We start from the raw sequence: 21,475 nt of genomic DNA, 5'->3' as shown, positions 1-21,475 counted from the left end.
CCACGAGCAGGAGCCCTGAAGCCGGGCGAGCGTGCAGCCCCCCCCCCCAGGTCCCAGGGGATCCTGGAGATGCCCCAGGGCCCTCTGGCTCCGGGCACCTCAGAACGCCGGCTGGAGCCGTCCCAGAACAGAGATACGGGGACAAGGTGGAGAGGAGAAACCCAGGACTCAGCCAGCAGGAGAAAAATACAATTTATTTACAAGTAGAAACACTTTAAAAATGCCACCACCCCCCTGCCACCACCCTGTGCCAGGAGGGCAGCGGCAGGCGGGTGGGAGCCAGGTCCCCCCTCGGGGCCAGCGCCAGACCGCAGCCACGGGGGACGAGCGTCGCTGCTCCCATCCCTCCAGCACGGCCGCCCCCCGGGCTCCCAAACCCGCAGGGGGGGCTGTGCCGCCCGTCCCCACACTGCCGTGGGGCTGCGGCAGCAGAGCAGGCGGGTGGGGGGCTCAGGGGGTGCAAACGCTGCCCCGGGGCAGCGCAAGCAGCCCCTGGCCCTGCAGCAGCAGGGGGACTGGGGCAATGGGGGGCCAGCCTTGGAGAGCAGGCTGACCCCCTCTCCCTCCCCAGCCCCCCGGCGGCACTGGGGGCCGGCGGGGAGAGGTAAGGGGCGGGGGGGGACAGGGGCAGCGCAGGTCCCTGGGGGGGCTGTTCTCCCCCAGCCTGGCGCGGCGCAGGGAAACCTCAGAATTTCCCGTCCTTGAGCGCACGGCGAGCGGCCTGCAAGAAGCAGAGCAGAGGATTAGGGCCGGGAGCTCGGGGGAGCCCCGAGCCCGCCGCGGGGACGGGGCCGCGGGACCGGGCCGCGCTGCCTACCTTGCCCCGGGGGGACTTGGCCGTGGCGATGCGGGGTGAGCGGCGGGTGCCGCCGCGCGGCGAGTTCTTGGGAGTGGTTTTCCTGCCGGCCGCCCGGCGCAGGAGGCTGTTGCCCAGCTTCTTCGGCGTGTTGAGGATGCTGAAGGCCATGGACTGGCGCCGCTCGGCCTGCGGAGGAAGCCGTGGGGCAGGGAGGAGCGGGGGGACGCAGCAGCCCGGGCTGGGGGCCGCCCCGCCGGCGCCGCTCACCTGCTTGCCGCCCGCCGGCTGCTGCTCGCTCCGCCGGCTGAGCTGGGAGCTGCGGCGCTCGCTGCGCTCCCGCGGCGTCTGGGGACGCGGGAAACAGCTGACGGACTTCTTGGACTGCAGGGGAGAGGGCCGAGCTGGGAGCACCGCGCGCGCGGGGAAGCCAGGGCGGCCTCAGCCCGCCGGGCAGGCGGGGGGACCCGGGCTGCTGCTCGCGCCAGCCCTGCCTGCGGCGAGGGACCGACCCGGAGGGTCTGCCCTGCCGGAGCAGCGCGGGGAGGAGCCGTTCCCACGCCCCCGGCAGCCTTTTGCAGCAGCTGGGGAGAAGGGCTGCAGCTGAGCCCATCGCGCTCCCCGGGGCGGCTCCGCCGGGAGCCGACGAGCGGCCGGGACGGCTCAGCTCGGCCCAGCTCACCTCGGGGGTGTCGGGGCCCTGGTGGGACTCGTCCGAGAGGCGCTTCCGCTGCTGCCGGGTGGTGATGCCGGGCCAGGCGGCGCTCAGGGTGCTGCGCCGGGCCGCCACGCTCTCGGCGATCTGCGAGGGCTGCATGCTGGCGCGCCGCAGCGTCTCCTTGGGGTCGCCCGTCTTCATCTCCTCGTCCGTGATGGTGCCCAGGGAGTTGGAGGGCTGAGGAAGCGAGGCAGAGGTGCTGCACGAGGGGCGGCCCGCGGGCCCCAGCTCTGCCCGGCCGCACGCGCGCGCGCTTTCCCTTAGGGAAAGGGAGAAGCCAGGCTCCAGCGTGCTCGCTGCTCTGCCCCACTCTTACCCTGCTCTCCAGGGGGTAGCAGGTCTTCAGGTGGGGCGGACACACACGGTTGCGCTGCTGCAGCTCTGCGATGCGGTTCCAGTCGTCCAGCTGCTCCGGCTCGTCCTGGCACGTGCCCAGGTAGATGCTGCTCCGGCCTGAAAGCGAAGCAGCGGCGGCTGAGGGGGGCCAAGGCGAGGAGCCGCCTCCGGAGCTGGTGGCACGGGAGCCTGCTGCGCCCTGCTCACCGAGGCTGGAGCTGCTGGCGGCCAGGGAGCGCCGCAGGGAGCTGCGGGTGGTCGGCCGGTAGCCGGGGAGGCTCATCAGCGCCGAGTTGCCCGGGGTCTCCTGCGGCGAGGAGGTTTCCAGCTTGACCAGGGATTCCTGAGAGGGGAAGCTGGCGAGGGAGCGGGCGGAGGCGGCCGAGCGCAGCCTGCCCTTCCCGGGGGCAGCGCGCGGGGGCTGAGCCGACGGGATGCTGCAGAAGGACGCATCGGCGCTGTCTGGTTCCCCCGCCTTGGCCTGTTTCTGAGAGCAGGGGAAAAGAAAAAATAAATAGAGGTGAAAACCCACTGCCAGTCCTGGAGAGGGGACAGCCACGGACATGGCCCGCTGCGTCCTGGGCCACCACGTCCGCTGGGGAGAGACGGAGAGGAGGGCAGGGAGCAGATCAGCCACAGCTCCTCCTAGGCCACCCGCTTCCACACTCGTCCTCCCCGCTGCCAACTCGACCCTCACGCCACAGGCATCCCGTCCGGGCGGCAGAGGCTCCAGGGCTCCTTAGGACGCAGCTCGGCGCAGAGAGGTTGGGAGCAGCTCTGGGGCACGAGCTCAGCCCTCCGCGCGCTGCCCCAGCGCGGCTCGGGGCTGCCCTTCCTCCAGCCCCCCCGGGTGACGGCTGCAGCCCAAGCCGGCCGCGGGAGCGATGGGGCACAGGAGCAGCTCTGCCTTTCCCTCGCTCCCCGTCCAGGCCCCGGGCTGCAGCATGCGCTCCCGCCCCCAGCACACGGATCCCTTCAGCCGAGCGCCCGGGCCCCCGGCTCACTTTAGTCATGGTGATGTTGATGATCTGCGTGGTCCGGCGCCGCGCCGAGCGGGTCCTGCAGCCCGAGTCCAGCGACAGGTCGCCCAGGGAGCTGGCGCTGCTCTCCAGCTTGGCCTGCGCGCGGCTGGGGATGGGGGTGAAGTAGAGGCTCTCCAGGGACTCCACCTTGCGAGGCAGCCGCCGAGACGCCGGCGACTCCGCGCCGCCTGGCACGGCCGAGGCCTCCGACTGCGAGCGGCTGGGCTTCCTGCAATCGCGCAGTGATGGAGTTACCGGGCGGCAGCGGACAGCAGGGCCCGAGGACGCGGTGGGTTTTGCGGCGCCGGCTCCGCCGAGCCCCGGCGCACGGCACCTGGTGGAGTTGAGCGGCTGCGCTTCGTCCATGCTCATCTCCAGGCTGTCGGTGCTGAGGTCGGCTGGGTTCTGGCGGAAGGTCTCCCGGCTCTTCAGCGTGTCCGTCGCCACCTGGAACTTGCCGAGCTCCCGCAGCTGACGATCGGCGAACTCCACCTGGCCGGGGAAAGGGACGCAGTGAGGGACAGGAGCGGAAAACGGCCGGGGCTGGCCAGCCCCACCACCTGCACGGAAACGGAGTCCCCTGTTCTTGGCACCTAGAGCCAGGCGGGCGTTTGCCGGGGAGCACGCAGCCTTGCTGTCCTCGCTGAGCGCAAGCGCCCTCCCAGCGAGGCGGCTGCGAAGCCCGCGAGGTGGACGGCAAAGCCCGCCGCGCCGCGCGTACCTGAGCCTCCAGGCTGCGGACCTGGCTGGTGAGGTTCCTGCAGCTCAGCTCCGACTCCTTGGCCTGCAGGATGCTCTGCTGCAGCTCCTTGGCCAGCTTCTCCGACTCTGCCTTGAGCTCGGCGTTCTCCTTCTGCAGCTGCTCCATCGCCTTCAGCTTCTCCGCCAGGTCCTGATTCTGCTGCTTCTTTGCGTCGTAGTGAGTCTTCGCCTTCTCCATCTAGGAAGGGTGGGAGAGAGAGAGAGAGAGAGAGAGAGAGAGAGAGAGAAGACCCACAGCCCGTCAGGCTCCCCCGGCAGAGCGCTGGCTGGGGTGGCGGGGGGACGCGCCAGCCGGCGGTACCTGCGCTTTGTAGTGCTCGGCCGCCTGCTCCTTCTGGGCGAGCTGCTCCTGGAGCTCGGCCACCTTCTCCTGCCGGCGCGTGGCCTCCGTCTGCAGCTCCCCTTCCAGCACCTGCACGGCAGAAGGGAAGAGCCCGGCTCAGAGGCGCCCTCCCGGGCTCCCCGGACCCCGAGCGCTGCCCCCTCCCTTTACCTTAACTCGCTGCTGCTGGGCTCGGGTGGCCTTCTCGTGCTGGCTCAGCTTCTTGCTCAGCTCCTCCGCCTGGAAGAGCAGGGGTTGGTTGCGCCAGCTCGCGGTACCGCCTGAGCCCCCCAGGCAGCACGCGCAGCGCCGCACCCTGCGGCCCGGGGAGCGGTCAGCGGAGCCGAGAGCTCGCGACTGCCTTAAGTTAGTCTTTGCAGGGAAGAGGTTTGCTCTATGCAGGCACGAAGGCAGCTACGCGCTAGAAGCGAACCCAAAAGATCCCGTTAGCCGTGAGGATTAGAGGAGATGGTGCAAGAATTACGGAGCGCCCCCGCAGCCCACGCTCAAGCAGTTGTCTCCACCGCCAACCGTTTGCTCTTGGAATAAAAACAGGAGGTCCGGCCCCCGCGCTGGGCTTCCCCGTGCCGGATCGCGAGCCAAGCCTCTCGACGGGGGCGCGCGGCGGCTCGCCGCCCCGCTGGCCCCTGGCTGCGGCTCGAGCCCCGAAACCTCGAGAGGGGCCAAGGGCTGAGACAGCCCGCGAGGGACCCGGCAGGAGAGCAGGCAGCAATCAAAGTCCTTTTGAAGCACCACCGCAAGCATCCTCGGGAGCTCGGCGCCCCGCGAGCGGCAGCCCCGCCGTCTCTAGCCGCCGGGAGCCGCGGCGGCCCCAGGGCCTCGCTGGGAGCCGCCCGCTCTGGGTCCCTCCCGCAGCGCCACGGCCCCGAGCGCAGCCCGCTCCCTCCCGGCGTCAGCCCTGCCCCGCGAGCAAGGCGGCGGGGCCGGCGCGCAGTCGCGGCGGGGAGCGAAGGGGCTGCAGCTCCCCCCGAACCTCCTCTCCCTGGGCGCGAGGTGACCCGAGAGCCGCGGGAGCCCCGGTGCTCGCGGCGGCGGCAGGGCTTGCCGGCGCGGCGAGCCCGCGGGGAAGGGGAGGGGGAGAAGGCTTGCTGACCTGTGCCGAGAGGCCTCCTGCAGCACGGTAAGCAGGCACGTGGGAGGCGGCAGGTTTGAGTTAAGGATTTGCGGACCCCGGTTGCTACTCCCCGAGCACCAAAGCCCCGTGGACTTGGAGCAGAGCCGCGGCCCGTTCTCTGGGAACGCCCCGCAGCGGGATCCCCACTGCAAGCAGTTCACAAGAGGAGACGGCAGCGCTGGGGGGAAGCGGCAGCAGCTAGGGCCATGCACTGTCACCGTTTAAGCAGCCAGCACTTCGCATGCGTTACCTGCTTAGCTTGTTCTTTCTGAAATACCTCTAGCTGCTCCACCTGTAGCACGGGGCGAGCACAAAAGGCAGAAGTGAACGCGTTGCACACGCGCCGAGAACAGGGGACGGAGCAGCCTCGCCGCGGCTGCACGGCAAGAGCGGCCGGCTCCTCCGCACTGCGCTGCGGAGGCTGGACCGCTCGGGAGGGACGTCTGTCCCGGGTCCGTCCTCCCCGCTGCCACCCCGCCAGCCCGCGCTAAGCAAGTGCATCTGGATTCACACAGGTACGCAGGAGATCCGAGCCCCACTGACGCGCAGGTCTTCTCCGTACCCTTGTGAACCTGGGCTCTAGGATAATCCCCAGGCTCTGGAACAGCCGGGATCGAGCAAAAACAGATCCCGACTTCAGAGAGCAGCAGCTCTGGGCGAGCAAGGTCACAGGGAACCGACCCAGCTGGAAGGCGCCAAGAGCTCCGGCCGCAGCGGAGCCGAGCCGAGCCGAGGAGGCAGCGTCACCGGAGAGCAGCCGCCGCTCCGCGGCCCCAGCCCGCAGCCGGGCCAGGCAGCTGCTCCGCCTCTCAGCCGGGACCGGCGCCGGTCCGCGAGCGCCCGCCGGGGCTCCGGAGGAGCTCGCGTGCTTCCCCAGCTACAGGCAAGCCGTACTCCTCGAGCCGACGGCAGGCTCTGCCGCGCTCCAGCGCAGACACCTGCCCAGAGCAGCCTCGCGGCCAAGAAAACAGACGCTTAAGAAGGGCAGAAGACGCGGCGAGGGCGGGGAGACGGACGGGTCCCTACCTGAGTCACCAGCTTCTGCCTCTCCTCCTGGAACTTCTGCCTCTCCTCCAGCAGCTTCATCTTGGTGCTCTCGTACTTGCTGCTCATCGCCTCCAGCTTCTTCGCAGCTTCGTCGGCCTCCTGCCTGCTGCCTGCCGCGAGCTTCTCCGACTCCAGCCTGAGACGCTCCAGCTCCCGAGCGTGCTTCTCCCGCACGTGGCCGAGCTCAGCGTCGAAGCGCTGCTGCCCGTGGCTGGAGGTCTCGCTGAGCCCTCGGTTCTCTTCGGACAGCCTGGCGTTGGCCTGCTGGAGCCCAGCGAGCCGCTCTGCATAGTCAGCGTTCTCTTTCTGCAGCTTCTGCATTGCCCGGTCCTGCTCCAAGGACTTCTCTCTCAGAGCAGGCAGCTCTGCCACTTCCAGCTTGGCTCTGGTGAGTTCTGCCTGCAGAGCGCTGACGGCTTTCACCCGCTGCTCCAGGTCGTCGCGGTGCTTGCTCTCCAGCGAGGCGCGCTCTGCCTGCAGCTGCTGGCACAGGGGCTTCAGCGGCATCAGCTCCCCGGCGAGGGCTTGGGCATTGCTGAGCTCCTGCTGCAGAGAGGAGAGGAGCTGCTCCTTCTGGAAGTATTTGTCCTGGCAGACCTTCACCTCCTGACGGAGCTCTTCCTCGCGTTCGCTCTGGCAGTGGCGCTCCCTCTTCAGGGCCTCAATGGTCAACCGCTGCTTCTCCATCTCTTCCTGGCAGCGCTGCACCTCCACCTTCATGAGCGAGCACCTCTCGGCCGCCCGCGAAGCCGCCGTGGCCATTTCCGTCTGGAGCATCCGCAGCCTCTCCTCCAGCTTCTTGCTCTTCTCCGACTCAGCAACAACCAGGCGCTTCAGCTCCTTGCTCTCCCCCTCCTTCTCCGTGACCTGCCGGTGAAGGATGGACACTTCGTGCTCCAGGCTGCCGATGAGGCTGTTCTTCCTCTCCATCTCCTGGATGCATTGGGCCACTTGTTCTTTCCAGCTCTCCTCCGATCTGCCTTTCTCCTGAGCTGCAGAGCGGAGGGACGCCAGCTCCTTCTCTGCAGCAGCAATGGCATTTTTACTCTGAATCAGCTCTTTACCCTTGTCCTGCAGCTCTTTCTTCAGGGTCTCTATAGTGCCATCTTGTAGAGCTTGTGCTGATTTCGAGGCCTCTAGCAGCTTCTGCAGCTCTGATGCCTTCTCCTTCTGCTGAACCACTTCCCTCCTCAAGGTCTCCAGCTCTCCTTGCTGGAGCTCAGTAGCTTTGGCTCCAGCTGCTACTTTCTCTAGGACAGCAATAGCGTCTTGCTGTTCCCTGCATTTCTGCTCCAGATACTTAATTTGCAAGTGGAGAAGCTGAGTCTCTTTTGGCTTGTCCTGGTAAAGGTCTTGGCTTGAGCTGGATTCCTGCTCTCTGTGACGGATCTTCTCCTCCAAGCTTTTGAGGGACATCTCCTTTGAATAAACAGCCTTGATACTGTCCAGCTCTACATCCTGGGTCCTGGCAGCCTCCAGGAAGCCTTGCAGCTCATTATCCATCTTTGATGCCCGCTCCTTCACCGCCTCTACCGAAGCAAGTTCTCCTTTCAGCTTACAGACAGTCTTCTGCAGGTCTCTCATCTCCTCGCCCCGCGAGACGTTTTTCAGACGGAGCTCATCCAGCTCCCCTTCCTTCTCCTCGATGAGCTCCAGGGACCGGGCCAGCTCCTCCTGGTGCGTGGACCGCTCCACCCTCTGCTCGTTGATGGAGTTCTGCAGCTGCACCTCCAGCTCTGCCTTGCGGGCTTTCTCTGCGGCACAGTCCGCCCTGGCTTGCTCCACCTCCTTCCGCAGGCACGTCGCTTCCTCGTCCCGATGCGCAAGTTCCTGCTTGTGTTTCTGCAGCGTTTCTTCCAGCCTGGCACTCAACAGGGTCACCTCACCAGAGAGTCTCTCCACTTCCATCTCTCTCTCCCTCACAACAGAAGTGGTGCGAGAGAGGTCGGCTTCCACGCTCGTCAGCCTCTCGCTTGCCTGCTCTCCGAGGCGTTTGACTGTAGCTTCGAGCTCCTTAGACTTGAGCTTTTCATCGGACAATTCCTTGGAGACTCCCTTGAGCATCTCGGTTGCCTTCCGCACTTCTGCCTCCAGCTGAGCTCTGCACTTGGCCGCAGCTTGGTCTGCGGTTGTGATCTTCTCCTGCAGAGAGGAGACCTCTGCCCTTAGCTTTTGCTCCTTGCCTTCCTTCTCCTTTGCCTGTGCCTGGGCACTGGACAGGTCTGCCTGGAGCACAGCCAGCCTTTCCTGATGCTCAGTGACCAGGTGCTTCATCTGGGCCTCCAGCCCAGCCACTTTCTCCTGTTCAGCCTGCAGCTGCTGGCAGGTCTGGGCGTGATCACTGTGCAGGACCCTCACCTGCTCCTCCAGTTTCGCACGCTCTCCTTCCTCCCCTTTAGCAGCTTCTGCCAGCTGACTCTGCAGCACCTCGGTCTTCGCTCCGTACTCCTCTCTCAGCTGCTGCAGCTGCATCTCAAGTGTTTGTCTCTTTGCCTGCTCCTCACCTTTCTCCTGGAGAGCCTTGTCTCGGCGCTGTGTGAGCTGCTGTTTCTCCGACTCCAGCTCTGCAATCCTGGCGAGATTCCCCTCCAGGCTCTCAGACGCCCTCCTCTTCTCGTCCTCCAGAATCCCCTCTGTGTTTCGCACAGACTCCTCCAGAAACAGCAGCCGCTCCTGCAGGCGGGAGTTCTCCTTGGCCAACTTCTCCTTATCTGCGAGTTTTTGCTGACTTTCTTTCAGCTTATTCTCGAGGTCTCGGAGCTGGGCTTTTAGCGTCTCTGCTGTTCCCACTTGGTCCATGCTCTGCTGGCACTGGGCAGTGAGCTCAAGGATCCTGGCTTCCAACTCTTGAACCTTCTCGTTCAATTCAGCCTTCTCTTTCTGCATTTGCACAGATGTGGCTTGGCTGGCCTCTCTGGCTTTCTCCAAGGTCTGTAGCTGGCTGCTCAGAGCTGCCAGCTCTGCTTCATTTGCCTGCTGGAAATGCTGTAGCTGCTGCAGAGCTGAGTCCCTTTCTTGGACAGCTTTCTCGTGCTCATCTCTGAGGGCGGCCAGCTGCCTGGCTTCACCCTCACATGTTGCCTCCATCTCCTGGGTGACCAGCACCAGCTTCTCCTCGCTGTGCTTCAGGGTGCTGCTGAGCTGGTCCACCTGGAGGCTCAGCCCCTTGATGGTCTCCCGGGATGCCTGCTCTTGGTTACGGAGGTCCTCCGTCAGTCGGCCCTTCTGGGCCCGCTCCTCCTCCACCTGCTGCTGCAGCATCACCAGCTCTTGCTCCTTCTGGAGCAGGAAGCCATTGAGCTTGCTGATCTCTGCCGTGAGGGTGTTCACCTGGGCCGTCAGGCGCGCCTCCTGCACCTGCAAGTCCTGCTCCAGCTTCTCCTTGGCCAGATGGATCTCTGAGACGGAGCTCTGGAGGCTGGCGATGAGGCTGCTGAGCTGGAGCTTCTCTTCCTCAAAGCGGCTCCGCTCAGACTGCAGGTTTGCCTCTCGCAGACTCTTTTCTTCTTCTAGCCGCAGGATGGTGGCTTGGAGCTCGATCACTTTAGCAGTGAGGCTGGACACCTCCTGCTTTAGCTCTTCAAGCTGGGAGAGACGAGGGAAGGGGGAAAAACAAAACACCCCCCCCCCAAGCATTACTCAAGCTGTAACCAACACCGTCATGAGACCCACACACTTAATCCCAGTGGGAACTGCTAGGCACCTTCCTCCCCTCCCCGAACCCAGCCCATGCTCCCTAGCAAATCCCGCTTTACTTTAGGCTTGTGCCATTCCTGACTGCTGGGATCAAACACGTTTCTTCACCGTGCGGAAGCAGCTCCGTTCCCTGCCACTCCCTGCTGCAGGAGGCCATGATAACTATAAATACTGTGAAAAAATGGATTCTTGCAGATGGCTCAGACCCATCAGACCCATCCCCAGGCCAAGCAACTGCTGATCATGCTGGAGAGTGGCCAGCTCCATCTCCACGCCGCTGGACCACCTCGCGCCTGTGCCCTGCCTGGGCAGATATCCGTGCTGCCTCCACCGAGCGGGGCCTGCCGGCCACGGCTGCGCTGGGAGGTGGGAAGCGCACACATGTCCAACGGATGCATGCTGTTCCTGGACAACCTTCTGTATTGCAGGCAGACCGGGGTCTGGCTGCTTTGGACAGGGGCGGCTGTGAGCCTCCCAGCACCCTGAGAGGGGCAGAATTTCTCGTGCTTTCCTCTCCCTGGCTAGAGAGTGGTTTTTTTGGTTTTTTTTGGTTTTTTTTTTTTTTGGTGCTTTTTTTGGGGAGGGGGTTAAACAGAGCAGTGCTTGCTCTCGTTGCTGGGGCACAAGCTCTCTTGAGATCTAACTGTACCTTGAGGACATCCCCCATGACCTCTCCTTTCTCCTGCGTGTTGCAGTCCTTCAGCTTTGCCAGCTGGTCCTCCAGCAGGGAAATCTTCCCCTGGAGAATCTCAATCTTCTCTTCCAAGCATTTCTGGAGACAAAGACATGTGACTGAGCAGAGCAAAGGGAAGGGGAATCAAGCAAAAACCAAGCATAATCATCAGGTTTTATTCTACGCCAGTCAAGCTTTCCGACAGCTCCGTCTCGAACTCAGAGCATCTCCCATCGCTGCAACGCTCGCGACCTTCCTCCCTGCCTCACGGCAGGAAACTCTTCCTGCCTGCTCGGAGAAAGATGCTCCCTCGGGAGGCAGCCGCTACCCAAGGCGGCGGAGCTCCGGCCGCCCCTCCCCGGTGTGCCGGCACGGACGGGCAGGGATGCTCCTGCCCGCTTCGTCTTGCTCACAGCCCGTGGGGCGCGCACCGGCTCCAGCGAGCCCAGCCGGCCCAGGAGAGGCCGAGCAGCTCAGGCAGGACGCCGGGGCTCTGCCGGGGCCGCCCAGCCGCGCCGCCCCGGGACCCCGCCGCCCCGGGACCCCGCACCTTCTCTTGCAGGGCGGCACGCAGCTCGCTCTCCAGCTGCGTCTGCTTTTCCTGCGACTGCGTCAGCGCTGCGTTGTGCTCCTCGGAGAGCTCGTTCAGGGCTTCCTGGAGCTGGACCAAGTGGCTGGCGATCTCCCGCAGCTGCGGAGGGAGAGAGCCCCGCGGCCAGGTTAGAGAACGCACACGCTGCCCGGGGCTCGGCTCAGCCCAGCTCCCCCCGCACCAGGGCTGCGCGCAGCAGCACCTGCTGATCCCCCAAATTCAAGGGGCTTCCACAGCAACACTGCACGTGAAACACTGAATGCAGATGACTCATTCCAGTCTCTATTTCCCACCCCCATGGTGGGATCAGGATCTGAGGCCCAAAGCAGGCTCAGTCACTGGGTGAAGATCACCTGAGATCCAGCAGCAGAGTTGTACACAACCCAAGGTGCAGCACTGCCATCACATCTTCTCCCTCAGTCTTGCCATAAAACCCTGTGCTGTTAGGGAGCGAGGCGAGGGGGCCGGACGCAGCCCCAGGTCCCTGGTTTACTAATCAGGGAGGCCAAAAGCAAACCACAGCCTGCGCCTAGAGGCTCAAAGGAAGCAGAGAACGTGTCGGTGAGACTCTGCTCGGCCTTGGCTTTGAAGGTTGATGTTGCCCTTAGGTCGAAGGGCCTTTCAGGGAGCGGCTCCCACCAACGCCAGGATGCGGCTGTGTCAGGAGCGCTTTGGAAGCGGCAGGAGGAGGCAGAGAGGGAGCAGCGCTCTGTACCTTGAACGAAAGGTCCCCGTTCTCCTCTGACAGCTGGTTGATTTTTCGGTCCATCTGGCCTTTTTCAGTCTTCAGATCCTGACACTGCTTTAGGGCCTCATGCAAACGCATCATCAGGCTGCGGGAGAGGAGACTGTTACACCTCTGCTTAGCAGGGACTGCGTTTGCAGGACAGAGGGGAGGTCACCAGGGCTAATGTTGCTGGCTACTGATGAAGAAACTAAGGTGTCGAGACAGCCCTATTCAATGGCGAGAAAGTACCAGAGTCTCAGCTCTAAACCAGGTCCCAGCACATCACTAGGCAGAGCAGGACTGGGGACAAGCGGAGTCTGTGCTCTGCATGGGCAGAAGGGTCTGAAGGGAAGGCAGAGGCAGCTGCAGCACTCCAGCTGGCCCTCTGCAAGCAAACAAGCAGCACCGCACACACCTCCCAAACCAGCACGCCTCGCAGGCTGAAGTCCAGCGTCCTTCCCAGATAAGCACATCACTGTACACAGGACGGGGCAAAGACTGGGACGCAGCCCGCCAGGTGACAGAATGCAAGTGCATGACACAGCTGTGGCCCAGATTTGACCAAACGAGAGGGCTGGCATCTGCGAGGCAGGGAGAGGAGCTCCTTTCCCACGGCTGCGGTGTTTTAGGCCAGCAGCAGCTTCCAGGCTCATTTCAGAGCAGCTGCAGCCTAACAGGGCCTGGTGGCCTATGCTGAAGGTTCGTGCATCAAATCCGACATGCTTCCGCAATGCAAACCTTTAGGAAAAGGCATCCAGCACTACCCTGAGAGCTTTCAGCAGCAAAGAGCTTATCCCAGAGCTGGGAAAGCCGCACTGCCTCTTTTGGAGGTAAGCGAGACCTACACAGGGCAGCACGCTCTTTTCTCATAACAGAAACAGCTGCTTGCAGGCAGGGATTTAAGGGCCCTGCGTAAGGAGCGGGTTGTCAGAACAACTCGCATGCTTTGAGACTGGCTCCCTGCCCACTGTCCTCAGGAGCCAGTTGAAATTAAAAAAAAATAAATAAAATAAAATAAAATGGCTACAGGCCACAATCCTTTGGAAGGCAAGGAACAGCCTGCAGGCTGGGCACGGGACCGCAGCAGCGATTTCCTCAGAGAGGTGCCGCTGCAGAGGAAGCGGCACAGAACGGCAGGGAAGGCCTCCCTTCGCCCCTCTGCGCATCACCGGGGAAAGGGCGGACAACACGGAGCCCAGGGACGCGGCAGCGCCGGGGCAGCCTAGCCGAGGAGCAAAGCCCCTGGAGGACTACCTCTCGTTCTTCTCCCTCAGCTCCTCCACTGCCTTGGGCTCCAGCTGGTCGGCGGCCTGCCTCTCGTTGAGCAGAGTCAGGCGGTCAATCCGCTGCTGCATCACGGTGATCTGGGCCTCTGGGAAGGATGGCGAAAAGGAGCCTGTTACCATCCATCTACACCACCTGGACCCCCCAAAGCACGGCGGATGACGCCCATCCATCTCCTAGCTGGTAAGGAGCCAGCCCACTGGAACCATTTGAAGCAGGATACAGGGGAGAGCCAGGCTGCTGGTGCTGCTGTCCACCACACGCTTTGCTACAGTCACTTTTTTTGCCCAGGGTATATATAAGGGAACACAAGGGAGAAGGGGAGCGAAGGAACCTGCACTCTGTATGTCTCTAGAGAAATCCCCAGGACGGAGAGCATTTTAGGCGTGGATGGCGAGACTCCCACGTCTGCCAGACTGCTCCAACCAGTTTGGCAGCGCGACTAACAGCCGTCTCCAAGATTTGCCTGCTCAGAGCTGTTACAACTGTCAGAGCTGTCTTGGCTCCCACCAGCAAGGCCTTCTGCCTCACACTTCATTCCAGACAAGCTGGTAATTGTCCCCTTGGTCCAGCTGCCACCATGAAGCAAGACATAGTAAACCCCTGCCTGCCCTGGAAAGCAGAAAAGCTCTGGAGCTGCAAGCTGCCCTTATCCAGAGGTCAGCGGGAGAGACCGTGCACGAGCACGGCTCTGGCAGGGTCATAACAGCAGCAGGAACCCCCCCAGAACAAAGCTTCCCAGCAGCTGAACAGCCCTGGAGAAGCCTCCCCGAGCTCCAGCACGTCCTGCTAGCTACTCACCCTTCTCTGTGATGAGCTTGCGGTTCTCCGCCAGCTCCATCTCCAGCTCGTCCCGGTTCTCTCTCTCAGCAGCCAGCTGCTTCTTCAGCCGTCTCAGCTGGAACTGCGGCGTCTGCATGACGTCCCCCACGGGCGAGGAGGGCGCGCCGGGGAGGATTCTGTGAAGAAGCACGTCATAAAACTCGGTCATCGAGAGCCAAGCTTGGGGCACGGTCGCTCCCGGTCCGGGCTGACCCGCTGCGGTCGCACCGTGCCCCCCAGCTCAGGGGCGGGCTCACAGCAGTCGTTTTGACGCCTCGTCGCCCAAGCAGTAAGGCCACTACCCGAATCTCGCTTGCGCTAACGCCAGTACGCGCCTAGCACGCACATACACAAGCACCTCCAGTTCCCAGACAAGGTCTCCCTCTCGCTTTACACTACAGCCAGAGCCACGAAGCACGGCAGCCCGTTCCAGAGCGGCCAGCAAGCTACAGGCTTCAATTTAACACTTGCTGCCAAGTCTCCAGTAGTGACACAAGCCTGGAACTCCTAAACCTAACCCGAGACAGGAAAGGGAGCCCAGGACCACAAACTGCTCTGCAAAGCTCTGCTAGCTGCAAAGGACAGAGCTAGGCTTGAAGGAGCTGATGGCCCGACCTCATCTCATAGCCCTACATCCCTGTGTCACCGCTGAGGAGCTTGCAAGAGAGCTGCACCACGCCAGAAGGAGCTTCTCTGCTGAGCCAGTCTGCATCCCAACTGCATCTTTGCATCCTAGAAGCTCCCCTGCCCTCCCCAACCAGCTGTCCAAGAGGCTGAGGACATACTTGTTCACACTGGAGGAGGAGGAGGCAATCTTCTGCAGCTCCAGGAAACGCACCTCTCGCTTGTGCGGGTGGGAGAACACAGGGGAATGCTCCTCAGAGCTCGTGCTGGATGAGGACAGGGGCGCTAGAAGTCGCAAGTAAGGAGAATAGTGTGACCTTCATTTTAACACCAGAAGGGACGTCTCCGAAGCACGAAGCCCCAGTTTGAAGTCCCAAGGTGCACAGGAACCACAAACGCCAGAAGGGGCAGACCAGCCCAACCAAGAAAGCCATAAAACTTCCGCACTGCACGGTCGTATCAGCTCCACCTACGCATTACGGACAGGTCTGTCCTGCCCCAGCACTCCCAGAACAAACACCCCCCCACAACCGCGCTGCGGACACCCTGCCCGGCTCAGGCCTCAAAGGAAAGCGCGTTTCAGCAGCATGTCTTACAGAACCTGGGAGCATTCCCAGTGGGAAGGGCTCTGCAGGTGCAGGACAGCCCATTCTCAGAGAAGATAACAGATTAAAGCTTACATGGGTCAAATTCTGCAGTGTTCAGCGCAGCAGACAGCAGTTTGGAGTTACAGAAGTTGGACAGTGTTGCTACTTTGGTTGCTATAGCAGCACAAACAGGGGAAAAAACAAATATATCCCCAAACCAATAGTTTTTATGCTCTAGAGAAAAAGGTCGTGCATGCCGATTAGACGCTAGCAGCACTGGAATCGAAGGAAGATGCCAACAGTGCTCAGCGCTCGCAGTATCTCATACTGCTGCTGTCCGCAACGTTACTATTTCTGTCCCGCTCTTAGCTGGCCCTTGGGCACTCCTACAACAAACGTGAGCAACGACGTTAACCTCTCAGGCTTAGCAGGGTGCTGCACTGACGCCAGCTGGGAGAAGACAGGTCGAATGGGCCGCTCTCCCCCGCAGAGCGCGTGACCAGTTACGCGGGGCCGGTGCCCCCAGCACACGCTCTTTCGGGGCCGCCTGCGAGGCGGCCGCAGAGACCTGGCGCCCGCGACCCCGCGCAGCGCTCACCTTTCCTCTGCAGGAACGTCTCCAGGTTCTCGTTCAGGCTCTCTTCGTTGTCCAGCACGAATTTGAGGACTGTCGCCAGCTCGACCTGCGTCGGACGAGCCGCGGGGTTAGCAAACCGTGGCGGGCTGGGGCTCTCAGCACGGAGAGACCGGCAGCGGCTCCCGCCCAGCTTGTGCCTGCGCCGGCACGCGCCTTATTTCAAGGGAGCCCAGAGCATAAGGGAAGGTCTCAGGGCAAGGACCACAGGCAGAGCCTTAGACACGAAGGCACCTGCTCTTCTCCCCCTCCTCTGCCCGCCGGGGAACCCAGCCAGGAGCCTGGGGCACCGCACGTGGCAAGCTCACGGGAGACAGCCAGCCGCAGCCAGGGGGATTACCTGGATCTTGTAGTCAAGCTCGTTCCAGTTCCTAGGGCTTTTGCTGCTCATGGAGGTGTGGTAGAGCAGCAGTACGGCCACCTGAAAGGAGGCAGCACGTCAGCCAGCCGCTCGCTGCCAGCGCGGATTCGGCCTGCAGGCCGCACGGCTTCCCGCCCGCCCCTGCCCCGGAGCACGTCCGCGCCCGGACCCCGGAGGCACGGCCGGAGACCGGGCTGCCCCGTCGCAGCCGCGCGCGCAAGGCAACGGCGCAGAGCCGCCGCCGCGCGCTCCCCTTCCCTGCCGGGGTCAGCTGGCTGCGCTCTTCTCCGCGGGCTGTCGAAACCCCTCGAATTCAAGGCCGGTACCTTGGCCAACTCCAGCTCCTCCGCCTCCAGGAGCTTCTGCGCCGACACCAGGTTCTCCATGGCCGACTTGTGCTTGCAGTGCTCTGCAACGTGAAGCGAGAGGTCTAGCCGCGTGGGAACATCTGCCGTGACCAGGAGGAAGGGGAAAGCGAGGGAGATGGAGAGCTGGGAGCCACTTTCCGAAGCGGTTGGGCAGGATACGTTGCCTACCAACCCCAGGCACGTGCCTGTCGCCGACGGGGTGAGGGCTAGGCACCCCAGCACCCCAAGGAGAGGGGAGTCGCAGGCGGTGAGGAACGCGGTGGGCGCTCGCGAGCGGGCTGCGCTCCGGCGCTGAGCTCCCAGCACAGCCTCTAACGGTAACTGCGACCGGGCTGCTCTTCTGGCAGCTTAACCCTTGGCTCCAACCCTCCCACCTCGCCCCTGGGGTCTCTCTGCGCCTTTTGCTCTTCCACCAGCAGCACAAGCAGAGTCCAGCCCAGGATGATGCCTCCACTCTGGGAGATGCAACACAGTATCTCCCCTTTGAGGGATCCTGTTTTTATAAGGATTTTCCATCTGGATTTAACCAGCTTGGAGCCAGGTACCAGGTTAAAAAACCTGCCCCAAGCGCAGGCGGTCAGCACTGACCAAGCAGGCCCTCTGCTCTGCGCCCAGCCCGGCCGGGGCGAGCATCCCCCCGGAGAGCTTTCCTTCCCCGCCACGGGCTCTGGGCGGCACTGCTCGCGCCAAACGAGCCTGGGTAGGGAGCCAGGGCGCTCAGCGCCGGCGGGGCCGGGGACGAGCCGCTCGCGGAGGCGGCACCGAGCGGGGCCGGCCGCTTCCCGCGGAGGCGCTTACTCTGCAGAAAGCCGCGGACGAAGGCGATCCTCTCCGGCAGCGGCCGCTCCAGAACCGACTCCCCCTCCTCCGTCCTGTGGCTAGCGGGGTGCACAGGTTACTTTAACGCTCCGGGCAGAGACTAAGCACGCGGTGCTTTGCCAGCGTCCATCTTCACAGGAGACACGCTGGCTCTTATGCAACCGGGCGCTGGCGCGAGCAACCCTGGCCAGCTCAAACGGAGACGGCGTCCCCGCACGCCGCACCTGCCTGCGCTCGGGCAACGCCGCTGCGGGTCCCCCCGGCTATTTCAGACCCCGGGGGCTTTGGGGTTTCCCAGCCCGGCCGCCCGTGCGGAAGGGAGCTCGCCTTCGGGGCGGGCCGTCTCCTGCAGCGTCTGCCCCGCTGCCGCCCCCGCGTATCAAGCTACGGGCTATTCCGTGCACGCACGCAGCGGGCGATCCCGGCTCGGCCGAGCTCGAGCACGGACCAGGAGAGTAATCAGGGCTGACTAAATATATCCCCGGCGCAGGCGGCTCCTTCCTCCCCAGCCGCCGCACAGTCGGAGCCCTGCTCGGCGCAGGCTCTCGTTACGCAGCGCAGGGGATAATTATAGCAGGCGGGCGTCCATGAAGCTCCGGCAGGAAGGATTTGAAAGCAATGAGCTTCAGCTGCAGCTGGCAGCCTCACGGCCGCCTTGCTCCTCCCGGAGCGGCCTCTCGGGTTCAGTGGTTACAAGCAGCTGCAACCACAGGCACGCTGCCGGCTCCCATCTCCGTTATGGCTTAGAGGTTTTAATGGCCCTTGCTCGCAAGCAGCAAACACACCTCCCCCGAGAGGCGTTCCTCCAACCCCTGCCCCGAAGCACGGCCACCCCTGCCGCGGGGCCCGGGCTGGAGCAAACGGCTCTCTGCAGCCAGCAGGGTTAATCCTGCCCGCGTCACGCTCGGAAGCGGCCAGGGAAGCAAACAGGACCGCTCACAGCGGAGGAGAGCCACCGCTCTTTAAGCGGCTTTACAAGCCCGAAGCTTCCTCAAGGTCCTGCGGCTGCAGCTAAGGAAAACTTGCCGGGCTGTTTCCTAGGCTGAGCAGCATTTACGGAGAAACAGCAGCTCCGTCCTGCGGAGCGCCGCAGGGCTCCGGGATCCCCCCGGACGCCGACCCGAGAAGCTCGGCTCCTGCTCCCGGCCGGGGCTCGAGCGGGCTTCCCTCGAGGCCGAGCTGCGGCAGGGCAAGGCAGGGCAGGGCAGGGCCGGGCTGCCCAAAAGGCTCACCGGCGCACGCAGGCTGCGTTTACACGCGAAGGAGCCGCGGCGCGAAGGCGCGGGAGCCTCCCGCGGCACGGCAGCGCGCTGCGGAGCGCGCCCAGGAAGCGGCGCCGCTTACGCGGGCGCTCTGCTTCTGCGCGAGGCTCGCACAGAGGGGACGGATCCCTCTGCCTCCCCCGGAGGGGGGCACGGCCTCGGCCCTTCCTCCCACCCCGCCGGCACCGCGACGAGGCTCTCGGCCCGCGCTCCGGCACTCGGAGCCTGCGGCTCGCGTCCAGCCAGGCAGCTCGGAGAGAGCCCTCCAGCTCCTCGCACTCACATTTTGTTGATGATCTTGATGAAGACGCTGCAGTCCTGGAGCTGCGACAGATCATCGAGGGGATCTGTACAGACTTCTGTACTGTTCACCTGGAAACGGGACGGGGTGGTGAGAAACCCGGGACCCAGCAGCAAGGCGCGCCGCAGATCCCATCGTCTCCCTGTTCTGCTAGGGGGAAACCGAGACTTTGGTCTGGCAAAACCGGCTAACCCAAAGCTGCTTCTCGGAGCCCTGGACCGAGCACCTAGAAGGCGACGGCCGAACCCGACCCCGGTTCGTCACGCCGCGGTGCTCGGCGCGGCTGCGGCGCTGCCTGGCTCCGGGGGAGCGTCCCGGGCAGCGCCAGGCAGCCGCAGCGCCGCTGCATCCTCGGCGGGAGCTGCGAGCCGGTCGTCCCCCTGCCACGGGGCGCCGGCACCGCACTGCTGAGGAAGCCCCCATCCCAGGCATCGGGGCCGTTCCCCCAGGGAGCGGCTGTCGCCAAAGCAGCAGCTGCAAACCCACCCCGGCAGCGGGTCCCGCCTAAAGAGCGAGCTACGAGGGGAGAAGGGCGCTTTACCCAAGCGAGGATTGCCGCGGCTCTCGTGGCGTGCAGAGGCATCTTTGCGAGGCTGCCAGCTTACCGTCCCAACCTGGAAAAGCCAGCAGAAAAGGGGAGTTGAAGAGCAAGCACAGCGACGACATCGATGTACAGCCCGCAAACGCCGCCGGAGGAGGAAGGAGCCAGCCCCGCTCGGCCTCGAGCGCGCGACTGACAGCACAGCGCGGGAACTGTAGTCCGATGACCTAAATTCCCAAGCGAATACGCAGCCTGGAAACCAATTAGGGGCCCGAGCGCGGCGGCCAAGCGCAGCCGGGGCCCCGGGTTGCGAGCTCTGCCGCCCGCCCCGGGAAACGCCGCGTTTCGTCCCTGCTCCCACCGCCGAGCTTTCCCGGGCGCTCGAGGCCCTCCGTAACGCGGCGCCGGCTTCGTGCCCGGCCGAAGCCGCCGGCCCCCTCCCCGGCGGGCGCGCGAGCGGGACCGAACGCCGAGCCGGGGGCTCCGCGCGGGACGCGACGGCGGCGCCCGCCGCGGCGCAGAGAACCGGTCGCAGCTCCGGCCATCGGCGCCCCGACGCGTCCCGGGCGCTGCCTGGCCCCGCGTTCAGCTGGCAGCAGCTTTTCCCCTCGCTCCTCGGCGGGGCGGCCCGCGAGCCGGCTATCGCCGCGCTGCAGGGACGGCTCGTCGGCGCTTGCGCGACGATAGCGCGGCGGGCGCTCCTATCTCCCTGCCCCGGGATCCCCAGCAAACTCGGACCCGGGCTGGGAAAAGCACGCAGACGCTTTAGAGGAGCCCCGCGCGGTCCTCTCCTCCCGACACGCCGGGGAAAAAATACATATATATATATATATATATATATATTTTTTAAAAAAAAGAGTGCAAAACAAGCGCAGCAGTGCCTTTTGCAAGCCGGATGGGAAACCCGCGCCCGCCCCGCTGGCCGGGCGCGCTGCTCCCCTGCGGCTCTCGGGGGCTCCTCTCCCCCCGCCCCCGGACCGGGGACGCCGGGGGCTTCTCCCCCCCGCCCGGCACCGCTTGCTCTGGCCCTGCGGCTTGCCCGGCCCGAAGCGTCCCCGACGCTCGCGGCACGCCGGTCCCCGCGGCGGCCCGGCCCTGGAGCAGATCCCCGGGGCACTCGCGCGCCGGCAAGCCGGGGCTCCACCGCGGGAGATGGAGGGGGGGTGGGTTGTGGGGTTGTTTTCCTCCGTTGGGATTGCCTTTCCACGGGAGCAAGGGCGGGGGGAAAAGCACCAGGGGCAGCAAGGGAGAAGAGCTACCCGCTGCAGAGCCGCGGCTCGCCGAACGCGGGGCTAACGAGAGCGGGCCGAGCGCCGGGGAAGGCGAGCGTGCCGGGGAAGGCGAGCGCCGGGCAGCCGCCTCCCTGGAGCCGCAGGGAGGAAAAAACTTCCCAGGGAAGCTGCCAGGGGGAAGGAGGGGGGACGGCGACGGCCGGGCCGGCGGAGAGGCGGCGTTACGCGAGCGCGCGGCTCTGGACCCCGCGGCGCGCCGGCCGCCGCCACGGGCTCCCGCGGGAAGAGGTTGCGGGGGGAGGAAATTAAGTAAAAAAAGAACGAGAAACCGCCGAGTCTGTACGCGCAGAACAAAGAGAAACCAACAACAGCAACGCCGACGCGGCAGGGCAGCCGCCGCCCCGCGGAAAGCCCGGAGCCCCGGATGTTGGCGAGCGCAGCTCGGCCCTTCGCCGGCTCCCGCGCAGCCCCGGGGGCGAGCGGGGCGCCGGCGCGGGAACCCGGCGCCGCTGCCCCGGGGTCGCCCCCGCTCGCCCCAGCCTCCCTCCTCCTCCTCCTCCTCCTCCTCCTCCTCCTCCTCCTCCTCCTCCTCCTCCTCCTCCTCCTCCTCCTCCCAGCCGCCTTAACGCAAACAAGGAAGGTGGAGGAAGCCGGCGCTGGCGCCTTACCCGACTGCGGCCCAGGGGAGCGGAGGGGAGGGGGGCTAACGCGCCGCCCGCATTTCGACCCCTGGGGCCGGCGCGGCGGGAGCGCGAGCGGAGCGCGAGCCGGCGGCCCGCTCCTCGGGCCGGCGGCGGGGGACGGTTCCCCTTCC

General features: G+C 64.7%; 1 protein-coding gene across 2 annotated transcripts; it reads right to left on the bottom strand.

Moving 5' to 3' along the window:
- Positions 1-176: 176 nt before the first annotated feature.
- NUMA1 (nuclear mitotic apparatus protein 1) lies at positions 177-21,471 on the bottom strand. 2 transcript variants are annotated; one of them, XM_062567494.1, is made up of 26 exons: positions 21,330-21,470; positions 19,430-19,502; positions 18,871-18,959; positions 17,305-17,384; positions 16,465-16,547; positions 16,118-16,198; positions 15,742-15,826; positions 14,718-14,841; positions 13,912-14,069; positions 13,081-13,198; positions 11,815-11,932; positions 11,058-11,198; positions 10,484-10,606; positions 6,118-9,723; positions 5,342-5,383; positions 4,128-4,196; positions 3,936-4,046; positions 3,594-3,812; positions 3,207-3,364; positions 2,855-3,101; positions 2,058-2,337; positions 1,831-1,967; positions 1,479-1,691; positions 1,067-1,180; positions 818-985; positions 177-721 (listed from the first exon to the last, which is right to left on the bottom strand). In XM_062567494.1, exons 2-26 carry the CDS (start codon positions 19,469-19,471, stop codon positions 686-688), a joined length of 6,642 nt encoding a protein of 2,213 aa, XP_062423478.1. In that variant the 5' UTR covers positions 19,472-19,502; positions 21,330-21,470; the 3' UTR covers positions 177-685. The 2 variants fall into 2 exon arrangements, with proteins under 2 accessions (XP_062423478.1, XP_062423479.1); XM_062567495.1 differs by lacking the exon at positions 5,342-5,383 and having other exon boundaries at positions 21,330-21,471.
- Between the last annotated feature and the right edge of the window lie 4 nt (positions 21,472-21,475).

The sequence above is a fragment of the Rhea pennata genome, chromosome 1, assembly GCF_028389875.1.
Source record: "Rhea pennata isolate bPtePen1 chromosome 1, bPtePen1.pri, whole genome shotgun sequence".
NCBI classification, from domain to species: Eukaryota; Metazoa; Chordata; class Aves; order Rheiformes; family Rheidae; genus Rhea; species Rhea pennata.
This window is presented reverse-complemented; position numbering and strand designations above follow the sequence as displayed.

Coding starts and splice junctions, on each gene's coding strand:
- NUMA1 (XM_062567494.1), bottom strand. CDS start 19,471: ATGCCTCTGCACGCCACGAGAGCCGCGGCAATCCTCGCTTGG. Junction 11,933..13,080: donor CTGAGGGAGAAGAACGAGAG/GTAGTCCTCCAG, acceptor CCTCTCCCGCAG/CCTGATGATGCGTTTGCATG. Junction 3,102..3,206: donor CAGCCGCTCAACTCCACCAG/GTGCCGTGCGCC, acceptor GCGCGATTGCAG/GAAGCCCAGCCGCTCGCAGT.